General features: G+C 37.4%; 1 protein-coding gene across 2 annotated transcripts; it reads left to right on the top strand.

Moving 5' to 3' along the window:
* The first annotated feature begins 575 nt into the window (after nt 1-575).
* pou2f3 (POU class 2 homeobox 3) lies at nt 576-20,731 on the top strand. Of its 2 annotated transcripts, XM_038708404.1 has the most exons (13): nt 576-716; nt 1,049-1,105; nt 5,271-5,299; nt 6,878-6,979; nt 9,456-9,561; nt 10,325-10,413; nt 10,906-11,082; nt 12,104-12,245; nt 13,307-13,440; nt 17,214-17,378; nt 18,927-18,969; nt 19,250-19,364; nt 20,108-20,731. In XM_038708404.1, exons 2-13 carry the CDS (start codon nt 1,057-1,059, stop codon nt 20,148-20,150), a joined length of 1,194 nt encoding a protein of 397 aa, XP_038564332.1. In that variant the 5' UTR covers nt 576-716; nt 1,049-1,056; the 3' UTR covers nt 20,151-20,731. The 2 variants fall into 2 exon arrangements, with proteins under 2 accessions (XP_038564332.1, XP_038564333.1); XM_038708405.1 differs by lacking the exon at nt 576-716 and having other exon boundaries at nt 967-1,105.
* The last annotated feature ends 1,659 nt before the right edge of the window (nt 20,732-22,390 follow it).

Here is a 22,390-nt window from a genome sequence, read left to right as displayed (position 1 = left end):
CATAATGAGTTGTTTTCCTTTGAATACTTTAGCTAATCCTTCTGTACTTGCTATACCAACTGTATTGAGGATTAACGGTACTTTACAATGTAGTATTTCTACTTGTACTTAAGTAAAGAACCTACATCTCACCCAATGAGTGCTGCTGTATGATAAGAAGTTGGTAACTATAACTGTAAAACACATGTAATTGAGTAAAAATTACAATATTGTTGAAGGAAATGTAATAGGGTAGAAGTAAAATGGAAATACTCCAGTAAAATACCTCAAATTTTAAAATACTTAAGTGACTTTACTTTATCACATTCCATCATTGATGTATCAGGTAGAATAAAAGTAAGAACTCACACACACCCAATTACTTCGGGTGGAAGGAATAACACATCATCCTGTTATCCAAAGCAACTCTGAGGATGACTCTTTTAGTATGGTCACACTCAGTCACACACACACACACACACAGAAACGCTGTAATTTGCAGTAAGCCTATTGTTGTTTTATGCAAACAGTCTAAAGCTGGATAGGACGCACACAGGCATATGCAAATCATCCTATCAGGCAGTGTTGGGTGTACTGCAGAGGTGAGCTTCTCTCCACTTAGGAAAATGCTGATGAGCAGCCGTGGATTTCCAAAACTTTTTATCCCAATAAGAGTTTAACTTTGAATAATCAAGGAGACTGACGCCAGCTGGAGCAACACAAACTGTTTCTCTAAGGTAAATCCCTCCTCCTACACAGGCTGATCAATAACTTTTTAATATCTTATTATAAGTATTTCATATCACACATATGAGTTTGAATAAGTTAATGTGCTGTGTGATTACTTCATATGGAGGTGACTATGACAGTGCTTTATGGGAATGTCTGCCTTGCTTATGAATATTATAACTAGGGATCACGCGGGAGTGTATGAAGTTTTTTTGCATTGGTGTGGAGGGGAGGGCGCATTAGAATAAACTCAAGATCATTTTCCTGGGTGGCTTGAGTGCTTCTTTGTCCTGGTAAAGTTACAATCCTGTAGGAAAATCAGCGATATTTATCATTACAGATATTAAGATGAGCGCAGACACGGTGGAGCAGTCAGACGCTCCAGCTGAACAGGCAGGTAAGGATATTTCACCTTCCTCATGGCGCATGTAAACACCGCTGATTCATCTCAACACACACCAAGTTCAAGAGAAGTGACTCAGGAAAAGTGTGCTGTTTATTCTGTCACTGCTGCTGAGGCACAAGGTCCACAGAAAGAGTTTATTTTGTCTTTACATTTGAGACAAGAGTTGATTTTCTCTCTCGTTTTTTTTTATGTGTTCCTTTGTGGATTCATATTTTTTCAGCGTCAACATGAAATCGATATTATAGAAAGCTTATTAGTGATTGCTTTTTCTTAAGTGTCAGTTTTAATATGGCTTTTCTACTGGAAAAACAATATACTATTGTCTGGATAATCTGAGAAGATATTTGTTGGACTCAAATATGTCAAATATCTTAAGAACATTTTTAATCCTATAATATAAATAATACACACAGACTTTTTGGTTCTAGGCTTTATCAAAGTTGAATGATCCTTGGTGCTGTTAGAAACATTTGCTGCTGTTTTTAAGTATAAATTTTCACAGCAGGAGCTCCATCCAGGTTCAGGATACGTAGCACATTATCCTCATGCTGGTCCATCTAATGCATGACAATGTTTCATATAAAAATTGAACAAGCAGCATGTTTGACCTACTCCTGTTGTGTAGGGAACCGTGTGCATGTTTGTGCGTGCGAGTGTGTGTGTGGCAGTTGGTCGCTATACCAGGATGCACCTGAGGCTGTTTGCAGAGAAATACTGGCTGCCCGGGGGCTGAAGACAACCAACCAGCCACAACACAAAACCAGGAACCAGCAACAGAAAAAAGTGGAACTTTTATTTAGACAATGGCTGTGTGAGAGAAGTGAGCATGTGTTGTTTCGTGGAAGTGCTAAATGTATTATATGACCAGTGTGACTCTTTTTGTCAGTATGTGATCAGATGTGATAGGCGCCACAGCTGCTTTTTTGTTTAGCCTAAATTTCATTCGGAAGACATTTTCATGCAGCTCTCATTAGTCATTAGGAGGCTTGGCTGTTTTAATGGTAGTTCATCTACATAATCTCTCCATGCAGATAGTTTTGGTTTTATTTTGAGGTAACTGGCTCCACTCCAGTACAATGGAGGTGAATGCAATATAGTCTGTAATTCTCCCCGCATTGAAAAGTGACATTAAAAATAATGAACAGCAATGTGTCTTTCCAAGTCTCCAAGTTACTCTGGATAATCCACAGGCCTCACAGTTTTCTTTGGGACCTCTTTCTTCTGAAGAAATTGTCTCCATTAAAACCGTTACGGCAAAATTTTCTGTGAAAATACATTTTGCTGTTGAATTTTTCACATGTAATTGTTCATCGCTGTGAACACAACAAACTAAACTCCATTCACCTTCATTGTATTGGCATATAAACAGAAATCTGAGACATACCTAAACAAATAAAACCAAAACTATCTGCATGGAGACATACCACTAGAGGTAAGTTAAGTGAGACAATGTTTTAGTTTTTTTTTTTGTAATTTGGATTAACTGAACCCTTGACTATTCAAACATTTAAGTATTTGGAAATCAAGTACAGCAGAGGACACATACTGAACTATTCCCCAAAGGAAAATTTTGAATCTGTAGTTGTTGTGTTTACAGCTGTGCTTCACATTTGATTTTCACATTTTTAAGAACAACTACTTTTCTGCACCACATGCAAGTCGCTGGTAGTTGGGTTGGATGGTGGACGTACAAAGAGCAGGACTTTGACATCACAGACTGAGCTTTATTTCTGAGTCCTGTGTCTGGTCAGGTTTAGCCAACAAAAGCACTTCACGGTTAACTTTAGGAAAAGACCATGGTTATATTTTAATAACATCAACACATCCTGCATCATGCCGTAAGCCACCTTTGACTTTTTCAGCTCTTTCCCTAACTTTCGCCAAGTGCCATGAGTGGCTGATCAGAAACATAAAAAAGTTGAATCATGCTTAAGTTTATAAAAATGAATATTGTTGAGAAAACAAACTCAAAGCAAACACAAATACGTTCTATATATTGTGGAACTTTGCAGGTACTTTTATTTAAAATGTTGCTTCACTGTATTGATAAAATACATGATTCAGATGAATGATTCTCTCCAAACATATTTGCTGTTGCAGTTTAGTTGTATTTAAGCATGATTTCTAGGAGACAGTGCTGCTTTGTGAGATTTCAGTCTGACAACAAGGATACAAATCAACATTGATGTGCTGCTCCACATCTTTGTAAAAACACTGTCACTGAATTCACATTTTTGAATTTGCATTTTTGTGTTGGATAATATAGAGATGCTATCCTCTACACTAACCCACAACTGGAAATGTAATAACATATGAAAACAGAAAAAGCTCATTTAAAAAAATAATCCCTATGCAGTTTAAGAGTGAGCAGTGATCTTTTGTTTGGTGGGGCAATACTGTTCAACAGTGACACTGTTGACAATTAGAAAAACACCAGAAATCTTTTAAATATCAGTAGCATGCCAACATCACAAGTTTGATATAATTAGAATAATAGCACACGCAGTATACACTACTATTGTGATGTAGTGTTGGGTATTTTCTACTGCGGAAATATCATATTCAGCCTTCAAGTCTAACTGACAGTAAACAGATTAGTGAGCCAAAGGGAGGATATCACTCCACTTGTTCCCAGTACAGTTTATTCATCGCATTCTGTTCACTTTTTAGGTTTTAGGACTAACAGATGGAGTAAAAGATGAGACAGCTGATTAAAATGGAGACTTTTTGCAGCGCTTTGACTGACTTTTTGTGTGTAGCCATCGTTTTGAGTGTGTTTGCCTCTGTGTGTGTGTGTGTGTGTGTGTGCAGACAGAGCTCTAACACAGGCTTCCTGCACTCAGAGCTGATTTGCATGTCTTGGTCATTTCCATACTGGAAGTTTGGCTCTGAAGCTGGTTGGGCTGGGGGGCGGTGACATAGTGGGGTGGCAGTGAGTGAAGGGGGTGGAGGGGTAAATTTGCATTGTGTGTCTCTACCAGCTCATTGCCGCTCTCTCTCTCTCTCTCTCTCTCACACACACACACACACACACACAGTACCATAGGTCCAATTTGATATTCAAATGATGGGAGCTTATCCACCAAACCTTTGAGCTCTCCTCCTCTGTCGGCCATCTCCCTGTCCTCTCCACATGTACTCACTGAACGCTGTACACTTCAGGAGGAAAACTGCACTTCTTGAAAATACTTATATACACACTTCTGTGTGTGAATAGTCAGCAGCCAGTGCAGTGAATAGATTCCCATTTCTTTTCACAGACCTGTACGTAACTGTGTGTGTATATACAGAGTCACTGTATAGTTGTTCCTAATACTCATCTATGTGATTCAAATTAGGCACCTTGCCTTCTCAATATATGACAAAAAACACTATTGATTACAAGGCTCTATTGTGTATATTTTTATGTAGTAGTATGGTCCTGGATTTTAGTTTAAATTCAGTTTCTAGTCAAGATTTTAGTTGTTTGTTTTTATTGATCTATTTTCTCATTTAACTCTTTGCATTTCCTTCTGGCTAATAATATAGGATTGAGAAAAATAAGTGTAGTCATATATAGTCATCTATCAATAGTCATCTTATCTATGGATTAATCTGTTATTCTATTTAGGTGGATTGATGTGGTTTGTGTTTTGGTTATGTTTATACCTTGCACTGATACAGTTTTGGTTTTAAGATTCTGCTTTTACATGTTTTATAGCTGTCTTTTAACATTTTAACTTGGGACCGTGTTAGAAATAAGTGTTCTTACTGTGACATGCTTTCCTATGGAGTGGTGTCTTTTGTAAATAAATCAAATCAAAACCAAACTACTGCCAAAAGCCCAAAAAGCCAGTTTTAGTTTTTCAGCAGTTGTTTTTGTTCAGGTTGATTTAATTGGAAATAAAGTTAGATGAAAACTTACTGATGCAATTTGGAATTATGTCATTGCAGCCATGAAAAAGATGGAAGATTTAGGGGTAAAATAAGAGTAGAAACCCAAACCATCAAAATACAACACTGAAATCATGTTTCACATGCACGTGGATACACTTCATGCTAACAGACTTAATATCTTGAATGAATTTGTTCTGTGTCGCTTTGAAGAAGTTGAATGTCCTAAGAAACTACAGGGCGACATTTTAAAAATCTCAATCTCTTTCTCTCTGATATTTAGAGCAAAACGGGATCGACTTCAATCGACAAGTGAGTAAAAGAGTTCTTACTGCAACTTACTGTTGTGTTTAAATGAATGAGGATTTTATGAATGAGGCCTCTGTCATCAGGAGGATTTATATTGTTTGGTTGGAGCAAATTATTCCTGTTAGCTGGCACACTTACACACAGTAATGTTTGTACGCAGTGGGTGAAACTGGTGTCGTGTGTACACTTTCATGCCGTCCTTTAAAGGCAAGCATGGATCAAATTCACTTTTTCATCTTTGCCGAAATCATTATGTGACTTATAACCATGTGTGACTTTTATTTAAGCCACTTTCCTTTTTAAATAACTGAAACTGCCAGTAAATGTTGACTGGGAGACTCGCTGTGAGCAGCAGATTGGAGCAGGAACACCAAGTGAAAGTAAAGACTCAACCAAGCCACCAGATCTGAAAGGATAAGTCTGGTTGTAGTCTATATTTCTATATTTCTGTCACTGTGTTGTTACAGTTCTCATAAAAAGACCAAAACCAACAGTGTTTAAGTACGTGTATTTTAGCTGTGGATTAATACACATTTGGTGCTCTAGTGGGTCACAATCCAACCTTTATGGTACCCAACTTTTCAGAGCTACCAGTTCTTGCAAACCTTTGTTCCAGTTACAAGCAGTTTAACCAGACTGGTTTTTCATGTCAGATTTATTAATTTGAACAGTTTTTAGTGGACTGAAATTGTAAAAACTTTTGACCAAAGATATACATTAGATTCACTCATGTAGCTGACACTTTTATCCACAGCAACTTACAACTTCTATGTATCACGTCTCAGGAGCAACTAGAGGTTAGGTGTCTTACCCACTGTACCCTCACCACCACAATAATATTTTTATGTAAAAGGCTCAGTAATTTCCTAAAACAGCAGGACACAATGCAAATGTTACTAAAACAGGAGAAAAATAGCGCATTTGTTGACACAGACAACACTTCTTAGTAGGCTAAATTTAATGTTGGTTTTGGTATTTTCATGGGATTTGTTCATAAAAAAACAAATATAGATTATCACAAGACTTTCTATATCCTTTAACAGACCTAAAAAAAAGTAAAGTAGCTGAGTTGGAATATAAATAACCTAAAGCCATGTGAATGGTACTGACACTAACATCCTCAGGATAAACTACTGGCTCCACCAATAGGTGTCAATAATGACTGCCATCTCTTTAGAAACACCTCAAATAGTTTGCAGCTATTTGGCTACTTATCCAAACATTATTTTTGGTGGATGAGGACATTTCTTTCAGTGCTTGTGTTTTCAGGAAGTGACATGGCTTTCAGGGGTTGGGTGAGGGGGTTATTTGCATAATGGCTTGCCCAAGGGGAGGGAGAGAGTCTATCACTCTTTGTATCATGTTTAGTGACCAAACTGGTCCTGGAGTGATGTGTGTGAGCGTGTGTGTGTGCACTGTTTCTACACACAGCACACACACATAGTCAGACACATGTAAACATGCACTCATTTGCCCCCGAGATTATGCGCAGACAATGTTTCCCATCTTCTCAGCTCTACAAAACTATTATTTAAGCTATTCACTCACACTTGAGCTAACATTGTGCTTTCAATGTCTTAGATTAAGACAGAGAACATCAACGACTCTCCTCATTCAGCCTCCACACTGAAGACATGTCACCTGACACAGAGCTTGCCGATGTCTGGAGGTCAGCTGACTGGGGTAAGACTTTGACTCACTCAATAACTTTGGTTATTTTACTTATAAGCATGTTGTCTGAGCCTTTTATTAGAGACCGGGTTTCACAGAGTGGCAGTGACGGAAGAAGTATTCTGATTAACTTAAGTAAAAGTAGAAACACAACAGTGTAGAAGTACTCTGTTATAAGTAAAGGTCAAATAATTGAGTAAAAACTAACCGTTAAAAGAGTAAAAAAGAGAATGACAGAGAAGTACTACATTAGAAAATCAGTTGTTCCAGAGACCTGCCGCCTAGGGCAGCTTCGGGCATCTGGCCCAGAGCAAGGGGATGCATAATCATTTACATAGTCTAGGTTTTTATTTTTTGGCTAACAGAGATTCTCTCCCATCCTTGAATGAACATTCAAGAAGAAGAGAGGAACAGCAAGTAAGGAAAACACCAAAACAATATCATACCTCTGACATGAACCCTAGTAAATGTGGGCAGACTAACATGAGGGGTACAGAAGAAGGAAAGGTCCGAGATAGAATGTACCTATAAGACATAACAATAATAGTAATAATAATAGTAATAATGAATGTGTTAAAGATTAAATGTAAGAGGAAACAATTTTCTGCCATAACAATTGGAAACATAGGATCCAGCATGTTTGATTTTAGGGACTAAAAGTGAGGATATGTTGGCCTCAGCTGCAATTATTTGAACTGTTCTCAAAAATGTTTTGTTTTGAATAGCACATAAGAGTGCTATTCTAAATCACTGGAACATGCTAAAAATTAACCAAATAATCCTGCACATGGTTTATTTTATGATGTCAGTCTTAAAATAAAATACCATAAGTAAAGGCACTCCTCATGCAGTATAGCCCCTTTCAGAGTGCTGTATTATTATATATAATATTGTTGAATTATTACTGCAGATGCATTAACATGTAAACAGCATTTTAATCCGTGGTTGGAAGTAACTAAGTAAATTCATTTAATTTTTATTGCAAATAAAAATAGGTACTTTTGTTGCTACTTTATTTACTCCACTACAGTTCAGAGGGAAATAGAGTTACTTTTTTTACACAGATTTTACACATATAACGTACAATGAGGTTATGAAATATGATACACTACAGTATGTAAAATAATTCAAATTAGCTCCAACTTTAAAATGCTCCTGAGTAAAGATAATAGCAAAGCAGTCACTGGAGTATTTTTTGTTGTTTGAGAACTTTTAATTTTTCCTTGAAGTTAATTTAGCTAATATTACTTTACATTACATTTTCATTTCAAGACGTTTACTTGTAATGAGGTATTTTCATATTGCGGTTTTGCTGCTTTTAGTAAAGAAGCCCCCAACACTGATTATAATGTTTTGACATTTGTTTTGATATGATGCTAAAATGTATCATATTTTAGAAGCTGGTCATATGTTTTAGGTTTTAGGTTACCAGTTCCAGCTAGCGCAGACTTTAAGGTCCTCCTTTTAATTTATAAGGCCTTGCATGGACTTGCCCTATCCTACCTAGCTGAGCTAATTACACCGTATACACCAGCTCGCCCTCTTCACTCTCTTAACACTGGTCTCCTGGTCAAACCTCTCTATAACAAAATATCATCTTTTGCTTACAGTGCCTCCTATTTATGGAATGACCTTACACTACATTTAGGGAAGCATGTTCTTTGGATATTTTTAAGTCAAAACTGAAAAACCTGCTTGTTCTCACATCACTACAGCCTCCCCTAGAATTCGTTTTGGGTCGAGCACCTTAATATCCTCTTAATCTGAAGCCTTGAAATGCAGCTGTTTTATCTTATTTATTTATTTATTCTTGCTGTTTTTACCCTTACGTTGGAAAGTGTATTGAGACCATGCTGCATGTTGATTTTACACTATAAATAAATATGATTTGATTTGAAGCACCTCATACTTGTACTTAAGACCTTTAGTTTTTTTCCGTTTAGGTAATTTAGTTAGTTTTCACAACAAAATTCACTTAACTATCAAAAGTAAACGTTCTCATTATGCAGAAATTTCCTTTCCAGTGTTATATTTAGTAATGACACAATTATTTGAATAATTAGTCCACTGTTAGTTAGACAAACAACAGCATTTTGTCACCTTGGTATCTGAGAAACTTGCTAAGACTAAAGCGATTAAACGATTAAATTATCAATGTTGTTGTTACATAACTTCTGGATGTTTAATCTATAGATAATCATCATATTTTATAAGCCGATCCTATGTATCATATTTTCAGCTAAGTAACTAGTAACTAAAGCTATAATTTACAATATGTCCCTCTAAAATGTAGTGGAGTATAATTATAAAGTACATCAATGTGTTCATCTAAAGTACCTCAGAACTGGAGGTAAGTGTTTATGTAAATGTATTTTCCACCACTGCAGAGTGCTCATCTGCAGTATATTCACTTCAAATTCAACTACTGAAGCTTAATATCCATTTGAGTCAAGACTAATTTTGTGTTGTTTTTTTGTTTTTGCTCCAGGAGCTCACCTCTCTCCACACCATGCAGCAGCTGGTTCTGATGCCACCAGCTCACCTGTCATCTTCGTCACCCTTCCTGCTCTCCCAGAGCCCCACCAGCCACCCAGGTCTTAAAAACACAAACAAACAAAAAAATTGACACAACTGGAACAAGACATGTCTTGAATAATTAGATTTATTTATTTTCAATTATTTGAGGCTCCAATTATAGTTCTAACATTTTAGCAGTGCCCTAATTCAAATGGCTTTCTTCCGACATTTGGGAAACATGCTAAATCAGATTTTGGGCCGAGAGCAGGAAGAGAAGATAACTCATGTACAGTAAATATAAATCTATTGACAGCAGCTGGATACAGGTGAAACAGCGAGAAACAGCTAGCCTACCTCTGTCCAACAGTTACAAAATCTGCCTACATCCTACAGTATCTCTAAATCTCACTAATTAACACATTATATCTTGTTTGTTTAATCTGTATAAAGAAAGAAAAATAACTTGGTCAGGCACAGTAACGAAGCAGAAATGTATTTATTAACATGGATGTGTTGTATTTAAGGAATAGTGCAACATCTAGAAAAACTATAAACATTTTACATTTAAATTTACTAATTTGGCAGACGCCCTTTATCCAAAGCGACTTACATTTAAGGAACAACATACAATGCAATAAATACTAGTACATGTCGCATTGATGGGGTAAAAACCTAGGGAAAGAAGTAAGAGTTAACAAAACAGTGCAATCAATACAAATTGCAATTTGTGGATTTGGGAAAAGGTGCAAGCTGTATCTATTTCTTGACGAACAGCAGCAGTAGCTGTCAGTCTTGTAATCACAAACAGATAACTGATTAAAACCCACTGTTCCTTTGCAGCCCTTCTGCAGCAGAACATGCTGTCCCATCCTGGCCAGAGTCAAACCAGTCTGCTTCAGCATCAACCTGGACTGGCTCTAACTCCACAGGTGAATCCAGGCCACTCACATAAGCACAAAGTATAATGCACCAAGAATGTCACACTGTCTAATGGGACATGTGCTGTTTAAAGTGGCTGTAATGAATCAACAATGGATCACATGACTATTTGTATGTGAAAGGGGTTGCACAATTCAGCCTACTCTGCAATTCACCACAGCTTAAGGGAGCTTTAAACCATCTTCTAAGTCATTACTTTGGCTTTTCATCAGCAAAAAGGCCCACTGTACCCCATCTAGCCAACAGATAATGTTAGTGACCACCCGTTGCACCTAAAGGGACAAATATTTCCTTCAGGAGTTGGTGGCTACCAAACTAAATAGAGTGGACATTGTATTAGTATTCGTCAGGTGGCCAGAAACACAACTGCAGATGAATGATGATGTTGCTTTGTAACTGCTGGATGTGTAATAAGAAACTGTTTGCTAATATGTTCCACGTACCATCTTTTAAAGTGCTTTATTTTCGTTTCTCTTATCTAGGCAATGAATCGTTCTGGTCTGGCAGGACCCTCTATGGAGAACCACATGGACATGTCCCACCTGCAGATGCCCAAACACATGTCAATACCACCACAGGAAGAACCCAGTGATCTAGAAGAACTGGAGCAGTTTGCTAAAGCGTTCAAACAAAGACGCATCAAACTGGGTTTTACTCAGGTAATTAAGAGGTTTTCCTTTGAAGGCATTTTCGCCATCTGCTTCCTACTATTAGCAATGTGGTCTTACATGAACACTGTTGTCTGCCAAAATCTGAATAGTTTTGGTTAATCACATTACATTTTTCTGTATTAATATATTTTCCTTGTTTCTCTCTCTTTTTTTTTTTGGGGGGGGGAGGTGGCTTAGTTGGGAAACGTCACATGTTCCCTTACACCAATTAGGATTTAGCAACATTTAAATTAAAAATATTTAAATGAAAACTGGATGACAATTGCGGGGTTGTTCAGCTCTAAATAAAAAATAAAAATACCCCCCTCCCAAACTTTAACTTTGATTGTAGAGAAGAGGCCTAGAAATCATATTTCCAGGGTCTTTAAGAACATTTATTTTCAAACCTAAGAAGTTTATGTGAGATGAGACGAGATGAGATAAACTTTATTGTCTCCAAGGAGAAATTGTTCTTGGGCCAATAGTGCACATTGCGGATAAAACAGCATACATACACAGACAAACAACCACACCTGTGTCCTGTATTTATCAAGTTGCTCCCTCTATGTATATATATTTATGATTTGTGCTGGAAGACTGGTCTGCAGTACTTAAGCTTTACAACCTCGGTCCAATTTGTATTGGCCATCATGTCTATCAGAAAAACAACACGAGCAGTCAGACATTCAAACCATTTAATTGATTTCTATCTGTCTGATCGTCTTGTGTTTGTTGCCCAGCTGGACAATGTTACTGTGTTCCCAGATCTCAGCAATTATTTTAATGAGGTACAGTATTACGAAAACTGCTAGGAAGGATGGACAAATTTACAAAAGTAAGACGCAAGATGAACAAAAATATTTAGTGTTGTTGTTTAAAATATAAAAATGAATATTAGCTCGTTCTTGATCTTGGAAACAGTAGCTTGACAAAAAGTCTTAATCTTAATCTCATATATATTTTTGCTTATCTATATTGTGACATTTGCATAAGATGGTGATATAGTTCGTGTGTGTGTTTTTTATCACAGGGAGATGTGGGCCTTGCGATGGGAAAACTGTACGGGAATGATTTCAGTCAGACGACAATCTCTCGCTTTGAGGCTCTCAACCTTAGCTTCAAAAACATGTGCAAACTCAAGCCTCTGCTGGAAAAATGGCTGAGTGACGCAGGTACAACACAGTCACAACCATTTTATTTTACTTTTTTACTTTTACAGTACCACCAATTATTCTGGCTTTATGTGAAAAGGCGCTAGAAATTTCAAAATTCAATAAAATTGTCTATTTAAGAAAAGCAAAACATTTTTCAAGGAAGTTTTTTAAATCATTAATATTTAAATCCCCATTAACAACTAGGTAAAAATCCAGACATCTAATCTAAAAAAATTCACAATCACCAAATTGATGATGATAGAGGAAAAGTATTGTTGCTGCAGAAATATCATTGTAAACATTTTTGAATGTTTTATTACATTTTTATCTCACACAGGAACCGAACACCGGTCTCTTGGGTCAAGGTCCGGTTTACTGGCCCCCCATCCATCCCCTTACTCAGACTTTTCTAATTATATATGTCCTACACCGTGTCTTTACCCTGTGACAGTTGACGTAAAATTGATCATTCAGTGAATGTACACTAACTTAATAGACCTTTTTCACAGCAGACACTTTCACTTGTTACAACAAGAAAAGCACAGGTGTAATAAATATAATGGCTCAGTTCCATTTAAGTGTAATCTTAGTGAGCCAGTGTGCACATAGCGGGATAGCGGGAACTCGATCTAGTGCACCTAACTGCAGTGCAGTCGTTATTTATGTTAGCAGTTACACCTTTGGTTTTCCTGCTATGACATGTCAAAATGTCTTAAGTGAGTTTTATTGCTGTCATCTGAGAAAGGTTCAGATTACTTTATTTGTACCCATAGATACATTTAAGAGCATGATTAGATGATTGATTAGACTGAGGATGGAGGTATCAACTAGCAATGTTACAGCCATTCAAAACAAGACACATCAGACCTGGACCTGCAGTAGTCAGATTAAAGGAAATGATGGAGATAACCTTAAAAGGTGTTTAGCAGAAAAACTTTGCATCGATATCCAAGTTAAAAACATAAACATATCTGTAGTATCAAATTTGCAGCACAAAAGCTAGCATTTTATTGAAAATGATTTACCTGAATTTATTGCAGTGATGATGAATGTCCATGTTGTATTTTTTTTTACATTAGAGAACTCACCTTCTGACTCGATGAGCAACACTGCGTCTCTGGCGCCCCTGATCGAGGGATACGGGCGCAAACGAAAGAAGAGGACAAGCATTGAAACAAACATCAAAATGACTCTGGAGAAACGTTTCAACGATGTGAGTTAAGGACTGAATCAGTATTTAACGAGTTTTCAAAGTGAGTCTGCTCAGCTTTTAAGTTATGGAATTTATTGTGTATAGATTGATTAGCATTATAAAGTCAATATCAATTAATAGACAACATGAAAGGTTTGTTGTGTATATGTAAATGATTAGAACATCACTAATATAACAAACACACCTGATCTCTATCTGTTACAGACACAAATAACTCTATGTTTCTCTCTATATATAATAACTCGTTTGCATGTTTTCGATAATTTACTCATCACTGACAAATAATAATTACAGACAATGTTTAAATGTAATTATAGCATTTTTCAAATAATAATTAAAGCAAATGTTTAAATGTAATTATAGCATTTTTCAAACTAAAATTAAAAAATATTTAAGTTTCAAAAGGTTTTTGTTTGTTGAACAATCCTTGCCAAAATTGGTGCCCTCAATAGTATGTGTTACTTTAAGACCACTCATTTAAGTGTACCCAGGTCTGGATTGCCATTAATCCCTGTTCACACATTGATCCCTTAACTTTTCATCTGCTGCCATCTTAAGGTCACAATTTTTATTTGTCCAATACTTTGGTTTATTACCAAAAACCTAAAAAGTTTAATGACATTCCCATCAGCCTCAGCATTTACCTCAAAGTACCTCTATGCCTCAGTAACGTTACAGCTATGCAGCTCTTTAGTTTTGTTTACAGACATCCCTGTTCCCCTCAGGATGAATTGTAATAACTTTGTTGATCCCTTCACTTTTCCTCTAGCGCTGTCAAAATGTAAATTTGTCAAAGACTTTGGTTAATGTCCAAATACTTGCAAAATTAATGTCATTGCTGTAGTTTTTGTTAAGCGCTAACTTTTCAATTCAATTCAATTCAATTTTATTTATATCGCGCCAAATCACAACAACAGTTATCTCACAGCGCTTTTCATAAAAGAGCAGGTCTAGACCGTACTCTGTGATGTTATTTACAGAAGCCCAACAAGAGAGAGAGAAAGAGAGAGAGAGAGAGAGAGAGAGAGAGAGAGAGAGGATGGAAGGAGAGAGAGAGGGGAGGGAGGCAGCCTACACAATATACACACACACAGGTACAGACAGTAAAGGTGATGTTGCTATAGACTAAATGAAAAATGGTATAGATATGTATAGTAGTGTTAATGATAACAATCGTAATGTTAATGATTATAATAACAACAATAACAATAGGACTAGTAACAATAGTTGTTGTAGCAGAGGGTGTCAAGCAGGAACACGGGGCAGCAGGTGACCTGCAGCCACAGATCCAGAGCCAGAAACACCTGCAGGAAGTGATAGGAGAGAGGAGAGGGACGAGAAAGCACAAGACTACCGGAAAGGGGAGAAGTTGAGTTAGTAACATGCAATAATGGGATGAGGTTGCATACAGAGGGAGAGAAAGAAGAGGAGAGAGGAGCTCAGTGCATCATGGGAAATCCCCCAGCAGTCTAGGCCTATAGCAGCATAACTAAGGGATGGTTCAGGACTAACCTGAGCCAGCTCTAACTATAAGCTTTATCAAAGAGGAAAGTCTTAAGCCTACTCTTAAATGTGGAGATGGTGTCTGCCTCCTGAACCCAAACTGGAACCTGGTTCCACAGGAGAGGAGCTTGATAGCTGAACGCTCTGGCTCCTAGTCTACTTTTGGAGACTCTAGAAACCACATGTAACCCTGCATTCTGGGAGTGCAGTTCTCTGGTGGGGTAGTAAGGTACTATGAGCTCTTTAAGATAAGATGGTGCCTGACCATTAAGAGCTTTGTAGGTAAGAAGAATGATTTTAAATTCTATTCTGGATTTTACTGGAAGCCAATGCAAAGAAGCTAAAACAGGAGAAATGTGATCTCTTTTCCTGGTTCCTGTCAGAACACGTGCTGCAGCATTCCGGATCAGCTGAAGAGTCTTAACAGACTTTTTCGAGCAGCCTGATAATAAGGAATTGCATTAATCCAGCCTAGAAGTAACAAATGCATGGACTAGTTTTTCTGCATCATTTTTAGACAGGATGTTCCTGATTTTTGCAATTTTACGTAGGTGAAAAGAGGCGGTCCTTGAAATTTGCTTAATGTGAGACTTAAACGACATGTCCTGATCAAAGATAACTCAAAGATTCCTCACAGTGGTGCTGGAGGCCAGGGCGATGCCATCAAGGGAAACTATATCTTTAGATAATGCGTCACGGAGGTGCTTAGGCCCCAGAGCAATAACTTCAGTTTTATCTGAGTTTAACATTAGAAAATTACAGGTCATCCAGGTTTTAACATCCTGAAGGCACATTTGAAGTTTAGCTAACTGATGAGTTTCATCTGACTTGATCGATAGATATAAATGAGTATCATCTGCATAACAATGAAAGTTTATGGAATATTTCCTGATAATATTGACTAAAGGAAGCATATATAAAGTGAAGAGGATTGGTCCGAGGACAGATCCTTGAGGAACTCCATGACTAACTTTGGCGTGCATGGAGGACTCATTGTTAACACGTACAAACTGAAATCAATCTGATAAATAGGACTTAAACCAGCTTAGAGCGGTTCCTTTAATGCCAATGAAATGTTCTAGTCTCTGCAATAGAATCTGATGGTCAATGGTATCAAATGCAGCACTAAGATCTAATAAAACCAGTACAGAGACAAGTCCTTTGTCTGATGCAATAAGGAGGTCGTTAGTAATTTTCATTCAATTTTGTCTCTGTGCTATGATGAGCTCTAAATCCTGACTGAAAATCCTCGAATAAACTATTGCTCTGTAGAAAGTCACACAGCTGTTTAGCAATTGGTTTCTCCAGGATCTTAGAGAGAAATGGAAGGTTAGATATAGGTCTATAGTTAGCTAAACATCCGGATCAAGTTTGGGCTTTTTCAGAAGAGGTACTGTGGTACATAGCCTGTTGATAAAGATAGATTGATCATATATAGTATAGAAGTGCTGACTAAAGGTAAAACATCTTTAAGCAACCTAGTTGGGATGGGGTCTAAGAGGCAGGTTGATGGTTTAGATGAAGAAATTATTGAAGTTAGTTGGTAAAGGTTGAGGGAAGCAAAACAGTCTAAACATATATCTGGTTCTACAGCTGTTTCTAAGGTTCCTGAGTTTAGAGATAAGTCGGTGCCAGTTAAGGGCAGGTCTTGGTGAATTTTGTTTCTAATAGTTAGAATTTTATCATTAAAATGTTAGCATGCATTTTTACATTGTTGTTGTGAATATGCTAACATTAACATTTAGCTCAGAGCACCGCTGTGCCTGAGCTGCTAGCATTAGCCTACTAGACTCTGCTGGGGGCACCAAAGTTGAACACTTTTTTTGTACTTAACAGTGGCATTAAAATCCTTCAGTAGAACAACTGTTGCCCAGCCAGTATGTCCTACTCATACATAATGCATTGTTCAAACAAATATTAAAAATTACACATTTGTTTTCAAGCTAACTGTTTTTATGTATTTTATCATTTATGAATGGGTGCCTTCTTAAACTTCAATTTATTAGCTAAACTTATTCATAATACGTTCTGATTGTTTAGGTTTCATTCAGTATGATGTAATACTGACTTTATTTTAAACTGTTACCACAGTTGACAAAGTTTTAGTTGCAGGATGGCCAGATCAATGTCTGACTGAAAATGTCATAAACAAGAGACCCTGATGATGAAACTCACGGACGCCATCAGTGGTTGCCAGGCAGCTGTCAACCTTAAAGACGTCCCATGCTAACATTTAAAGAAGGGAATCATGAACAATTTTTCGTTTTCAGAACCCCAAGCCCAACTCAGAGGAGATAACCTTAATCTCCGAGCAGCTGTCCATGGAGAAGGAGGTGGTTCGAGTTTGGTTCTGTAATCGGCGTCAGAAGGAGAAGAGGATCTACTGCCCAGTGGCTAGTTTATCGGTCAAATCACACAGCTACAACTCCAGAATGGTTAGCTGTCTAAATCATCAACTTCTTTTAAATGAGACCATGTAGGATTGTTGTGTTTGTTAAATTCTGGCCAGTGTGCAAGCCACTGAACTACTAACTGTTACACCAATCTTGTGCAAGCACAAATATGTCACATTAGAGGGTCATCTTCTTTACTATTTACTCTGCTAATATTATCATATATTTTTCAGCTTGGTGAAGAAACAGTAAAACATTATTTTGGGAGATACACTTGTTCCTTTTTTTCTGAGGGTGAGATGAGAATGTCAATATCACTCACTCAGTCACTCTCGTTATGTCAGGGGCGGCCGCTGCTGGCCAATAGAGGATGATAGGGCACCACCCTCCAACAAAAAAAAAAAGAATAATACATTTAATTTATTATTATCAACATTAGTTTTTTACCAGTTATACACATTTTCAAGAGAGTGTGTCCTTGCTCTGAATAATATAGTCTAATCAGTCCCAGCGTCAAGTCGTGTTCGTGGAGTGCTGACTTTTTCGGCCGATATCTAGTCTGGTGAAGAGCGACAAATTGTGAAAACTGGTCTTTAGTCTTTAGGAAGTCAGGTGATGTAATAAAAAAAGTGAGTCCATAGGGAGGAGGTTCTGGTGGATTAATGGGTCAAAAACAGGACTTTCAACCAGGACACTTGGTTTTGTGTCCCATGTGAAGCTAAAAGTCTAAATTGATAATTTAATTTTAGACTCAGTTTACTTTTCAGTCACAGTTTGGTTAGGATTAGGCACTAAAACTACTTAGATTTTGGCTAAAATGAGATACCTTAGTACATGTTTGCTTGATTTTTGGTAAAGCAGCCCCCCCCCTGGAGGAAAATGCACCAGCCACCAGTACCTTAAATGCAGAGCTGGAGTCAGGATTTAGTTAGCTTAGCTTAGCATAAAGACATGGGGAAACAGCTAGCCTCGCTCTGTCTAAAGTTTTAAAATATGTCTACCAACAGATCTAAATCTCATCAGTTATATAATATAAAACAAACAAATATTGTTTGTTTAATTTGCACACAAACTGAAATTGTGGTTTTAGGACTTATATGTTGTGTGAGCAAGTTTAGCAGCTTCCTCCTGCCTCCAGTCTTTATGATAAGTTAGGCTGATTACAACACTGATTAGCACATCCTGACTCCAGCTCATTACTTAATACACCTGCATGTGGGTTGATATGTGTTTTCTCATGTTACTCACAGAAAGAAAGCAAATAATTCACGTTCCCAAAATGATGAACTATTCCTTTAGGTTAGTCTTGAAGGAGACTATTTATTAAAAACAAAAGCCATTTGTAAGTTCAGTAAAAGTTATTGCACACGCAAGCCATCCCCAGGCTTATGAAATAAATAATTAAAGAAGACATTTAGCTCTTGTAAATCACAGAGTTTTTTCTGCTGACCTTCTTAATTAAAAACAGTTGAAATCAGAAGATTTCTTGTGATATAGTGTTGAATATGGAAATTGTTGATGATAAAGCAAATATATTTTCCAGTCCTAATGTGAAGTTGGCTTTTTCCTCATCCATTTAAACTGTTTCAGGCCTCAGTGTCCAGATCCTACAGCCCTCTGGCTTCAGGCGGAGGCAAGTACTGTTTCCTACATTCAACTACTGAACTATTACTGTATGTAATGATACATGTATGTTCCCCTATATTACTGTTGCATTTTACATTAGTTAGTGTGGAAGTTCATTCTTGATTTTGGAAACAAAATAACATTTTTATCTCTTATTTCACAATCCAAGACTAATTGGCACATTAATAAAAAAACAAAAACAAATGGTTTGTGCCGTTTATGATCCATGTATGTGGGTTTCTGCATGCGGGTGCATGTTCATTAATTTTTTAACATTTTCCTTCCAGTTTCATCAAATTCCTCTCCAAACAGCGTAAGCCGTGAAGCTTCTCCCAACAGTCTGTCTGCAGCCTCTGTCTCTTTAACGTCTCAGGTCAACCCAGCTTCCTACAGCACACCAGGGTAAGAAAGAAATAAGCATTAACCTAAACACCAAAGATAGCAGAACATGGAGCCTTTAAGCTGTGAAAAGGCAATTTAACATGTTGCTTTTAAAATGTGTCAGCTGATAAAGGAATAGTTTAATATGTAGTTTGTTTCCGAAAGCAAGATGTATTAAGGAGAACTGGATATCTAGTTTAAAGATTAGTGCCTCATTAATTCCCACCCTAGGCTTCCTCACGCTTCCGTGTTTTTGGGCCCATAGAGCATCCTCACTAGGGCCCATCTTCAGCCGAGCTAGTAGAGAGGATGCTTGCCCAAGACTTCCTGTTGGCTCCCCGCACACATGAATGGGATTAAATAATGTAATGATACGCTCCGAATGTTATTGGACAAGCTTCATATAGCTCTTGTGTTGTTAGCCCCGCGCAGAACTATTTTTCGACACTGAGCAACAAGCTCAAGCAACACGCAAACTCCAGGATGTTACTGGTTCCAGCCAGGAACACACACACACACACAAATTGTTTCCTTTATACTTTAGTTTTTATACAAATGATCAAAAAGGAGATTTGGAGGTGCAGGTAGACAGATTTTGTTAGCTTTGGACAGAGCCAGGCTAGCTGTCTCATAAGCTAAGCTAACCAGCTGCTAGATATTCTCATCTAACTCTCTGCAAGAAACCAAATAAGGATATTTCATAAAATGAAAAAAAACTATTTCAAGTGAATAATAAGTGAATAATACTGTCTTTGGTCTTTCAGGTCCTGGTACCGCACATGGAATCCTTCCGTATATCATCACTGAGAAACATGAACTGTATCATATGAAGCTTTTGAAGATTTTTGTTTTGTTTGAGAAGGATGTACACTGAACACAATGTTCCTGTTATGAACAGGGTAACAACTACAGGCTTAACATTAGATGGACCCTTAAGACAAAACAGCAGCACACGCAGAGGACAGAAACACACCACACTGCTGTCAACACTCAAGCTCACGCAAGTCCTGACAGCCTTGAGCTGTTTGATTTCTGTTCATGTGACTCTTTTCTCTGCATAAATCAGCTTCAGCGATGAAGAATACACAGAAAAACACACCCACGACAGATACAAAAACAAAACACTGGTGGGAATGTTGGATTTAATATTGTCAAGACTAATTTGTTCAAATGTTGAAGGATTCAGGTCCAGATTTGTTAAGATTGTGTGCTAAGCTGTTCCTTTTGCCATCTTTATCCTGCACTATAGTGATCTCAGTTGTTGCTGTTATTATCTGTTTTCATGTTCTTATTATAGTTAGTGTTGTGTTAGTGACTTTGATGCAATCCTACATTGCTTACTGCCAGTCTGTCTAAAGAAATATGCAGCCAGAGCTATGGGATTTCATAGGACTATGGGATTTCATAGGACTTTCATCTGCATATTCATGACTGGTGCAAAAAAAACCTTGGAGTGACCAATACAGAGCACCACTATTATTGCAGTTATGGCCATCATATCTCTCTATTATGATAACCTTGTACTCACCAGAGTAACAGCTCAGATCTGGGAACATGGTGACATAGCAACAACAGAGGCAAACGGGTCAAGGAACATGATCAGACGTAAAAACAGTTCACTATATTTGTTGGTAAAATCAAAAGTGTTGCTAATTATCCACCACTGCATAAGAAAATATGTGGTAAGTAGGTAAACATTTAAATGTGATGAATGATTACAATGGAAAATAGGTTAATTATTTTACTGTGCCCTTTGTTTCCTCTTCCAAGATAAGTTTAACTAGTCTGAGGGCTTCTTTACATCTGCTCTGATCATTTGCTCGTGTTTCTTGACCTGTACGACTTCTTTTTAGCAAAGTTTCTGTATGTTCCCAGATCTCAGGATTTAACTTGAGTACAAATTTTTTTTTACTGATATGAAACCAAAACAATAAGACTCAATTGTAATTAATCTGAATAATAACACTTTCAAATCCCTGAACACAATTAATTTCACATGAGAGATTTCTGTATTTGTGTTTTCATCCTTGCTTTTTTCACTGGTTTGAGGTGGGCGGGAGTTGGATAAAGGTAATGTCACATATTTCAGTGCACCAATCCGAGTTTAGTTGTCAGGTTCTTTGCTGTCATTGCTTGTCAAACTCAGAGTACTGATGATGCAGATTATCTTTAGTTATTTTGTATGGAATACATATAAATACTTGTGATGTGGAGGGTAGCTGCTAGCCCAGTTCTACAAACTTTCTTTCTCGCCCCAGACAAACTCGGAAATAATGAACTTCAATACAACACACAGCATGCTGCGGACAATATTGTTAAGTTCTGAGTGTTGTTTAGGTAATGCTCACCTCAAACCCGCATCCTTGCAGTCCACTTTCTGTAAACTTCCATTGCTTCTGTTTTCTATTTTCACCTGAAGGTGTGCGTGGACATATAGACCTTCACACAGTATCTTCTTGTTTTGTTTCTTTTGTGGTACTATGCTTAGTACAATGAATGCTGCCTCCACCTAACCGAGTGTAAATTAACAAAGGAAAGAATTTGAGTTTGAACCTATATTGATTTTGGTCAAATTTCCCACTTCTGTACATCGGGACACGGGATGCGTCCTCCAGGCCCCCGTAACAATTACGTGCATGCTTTACGCAAACCTTTAGTGAACCTGGGCCTTAGTTAATGTGTAAAGGTCTCACTATGCTTCCAGCAAACTAGTTTGTGTGACATGTCCTCTGACCACAACTAAAGTCAAAACTGTTTATAGCTGTCACTTTTGTGTGACCTTGTAGTCTTGATGTGATGAGCTTTAAAAATGTTGATAATAGCACACACTTTTGTAAGTGAAAAAAAGAGGGCTTGACAGGTTTATTCATTCATACAAACACTGGAGGAGCTGATCAAACGAACAGCTCATTTGAAGCATGCTGAGGCCTTTAGTGCTATAAAATGTCTGCTGTCGTCTATCCTGGGCACTTCTGTAATGGTTCGTATTTGAAATGGTTGAAACTGGTTATAGATTGTAAGATAACTGTAATTTGATAGTTTTAGTT

The sequence above is a fragment of the Micropterus salmoides genome, unplaced genomic scaffold (assembly GCF_014851395.1).
Source record: "Micropterus salmoides isolate LMB-PRFRI ecotype aquatic unplaced genomic scaffold, ASM1485139v1 Ms_hic_scaffold_9, whole genome shotgun sequence".
Classification (NCBI taxonomy): Eukaryota; Metazoa; Chordata; class Actinopteri; order Centrarchiformes; family Centrarchidae; genus Micropterus; species Micropterus salmoides.
Note: the sequence above shows the minus strand (reverse complement) of the source record. Positions and strands in the feature narration are given on the sequence as shown.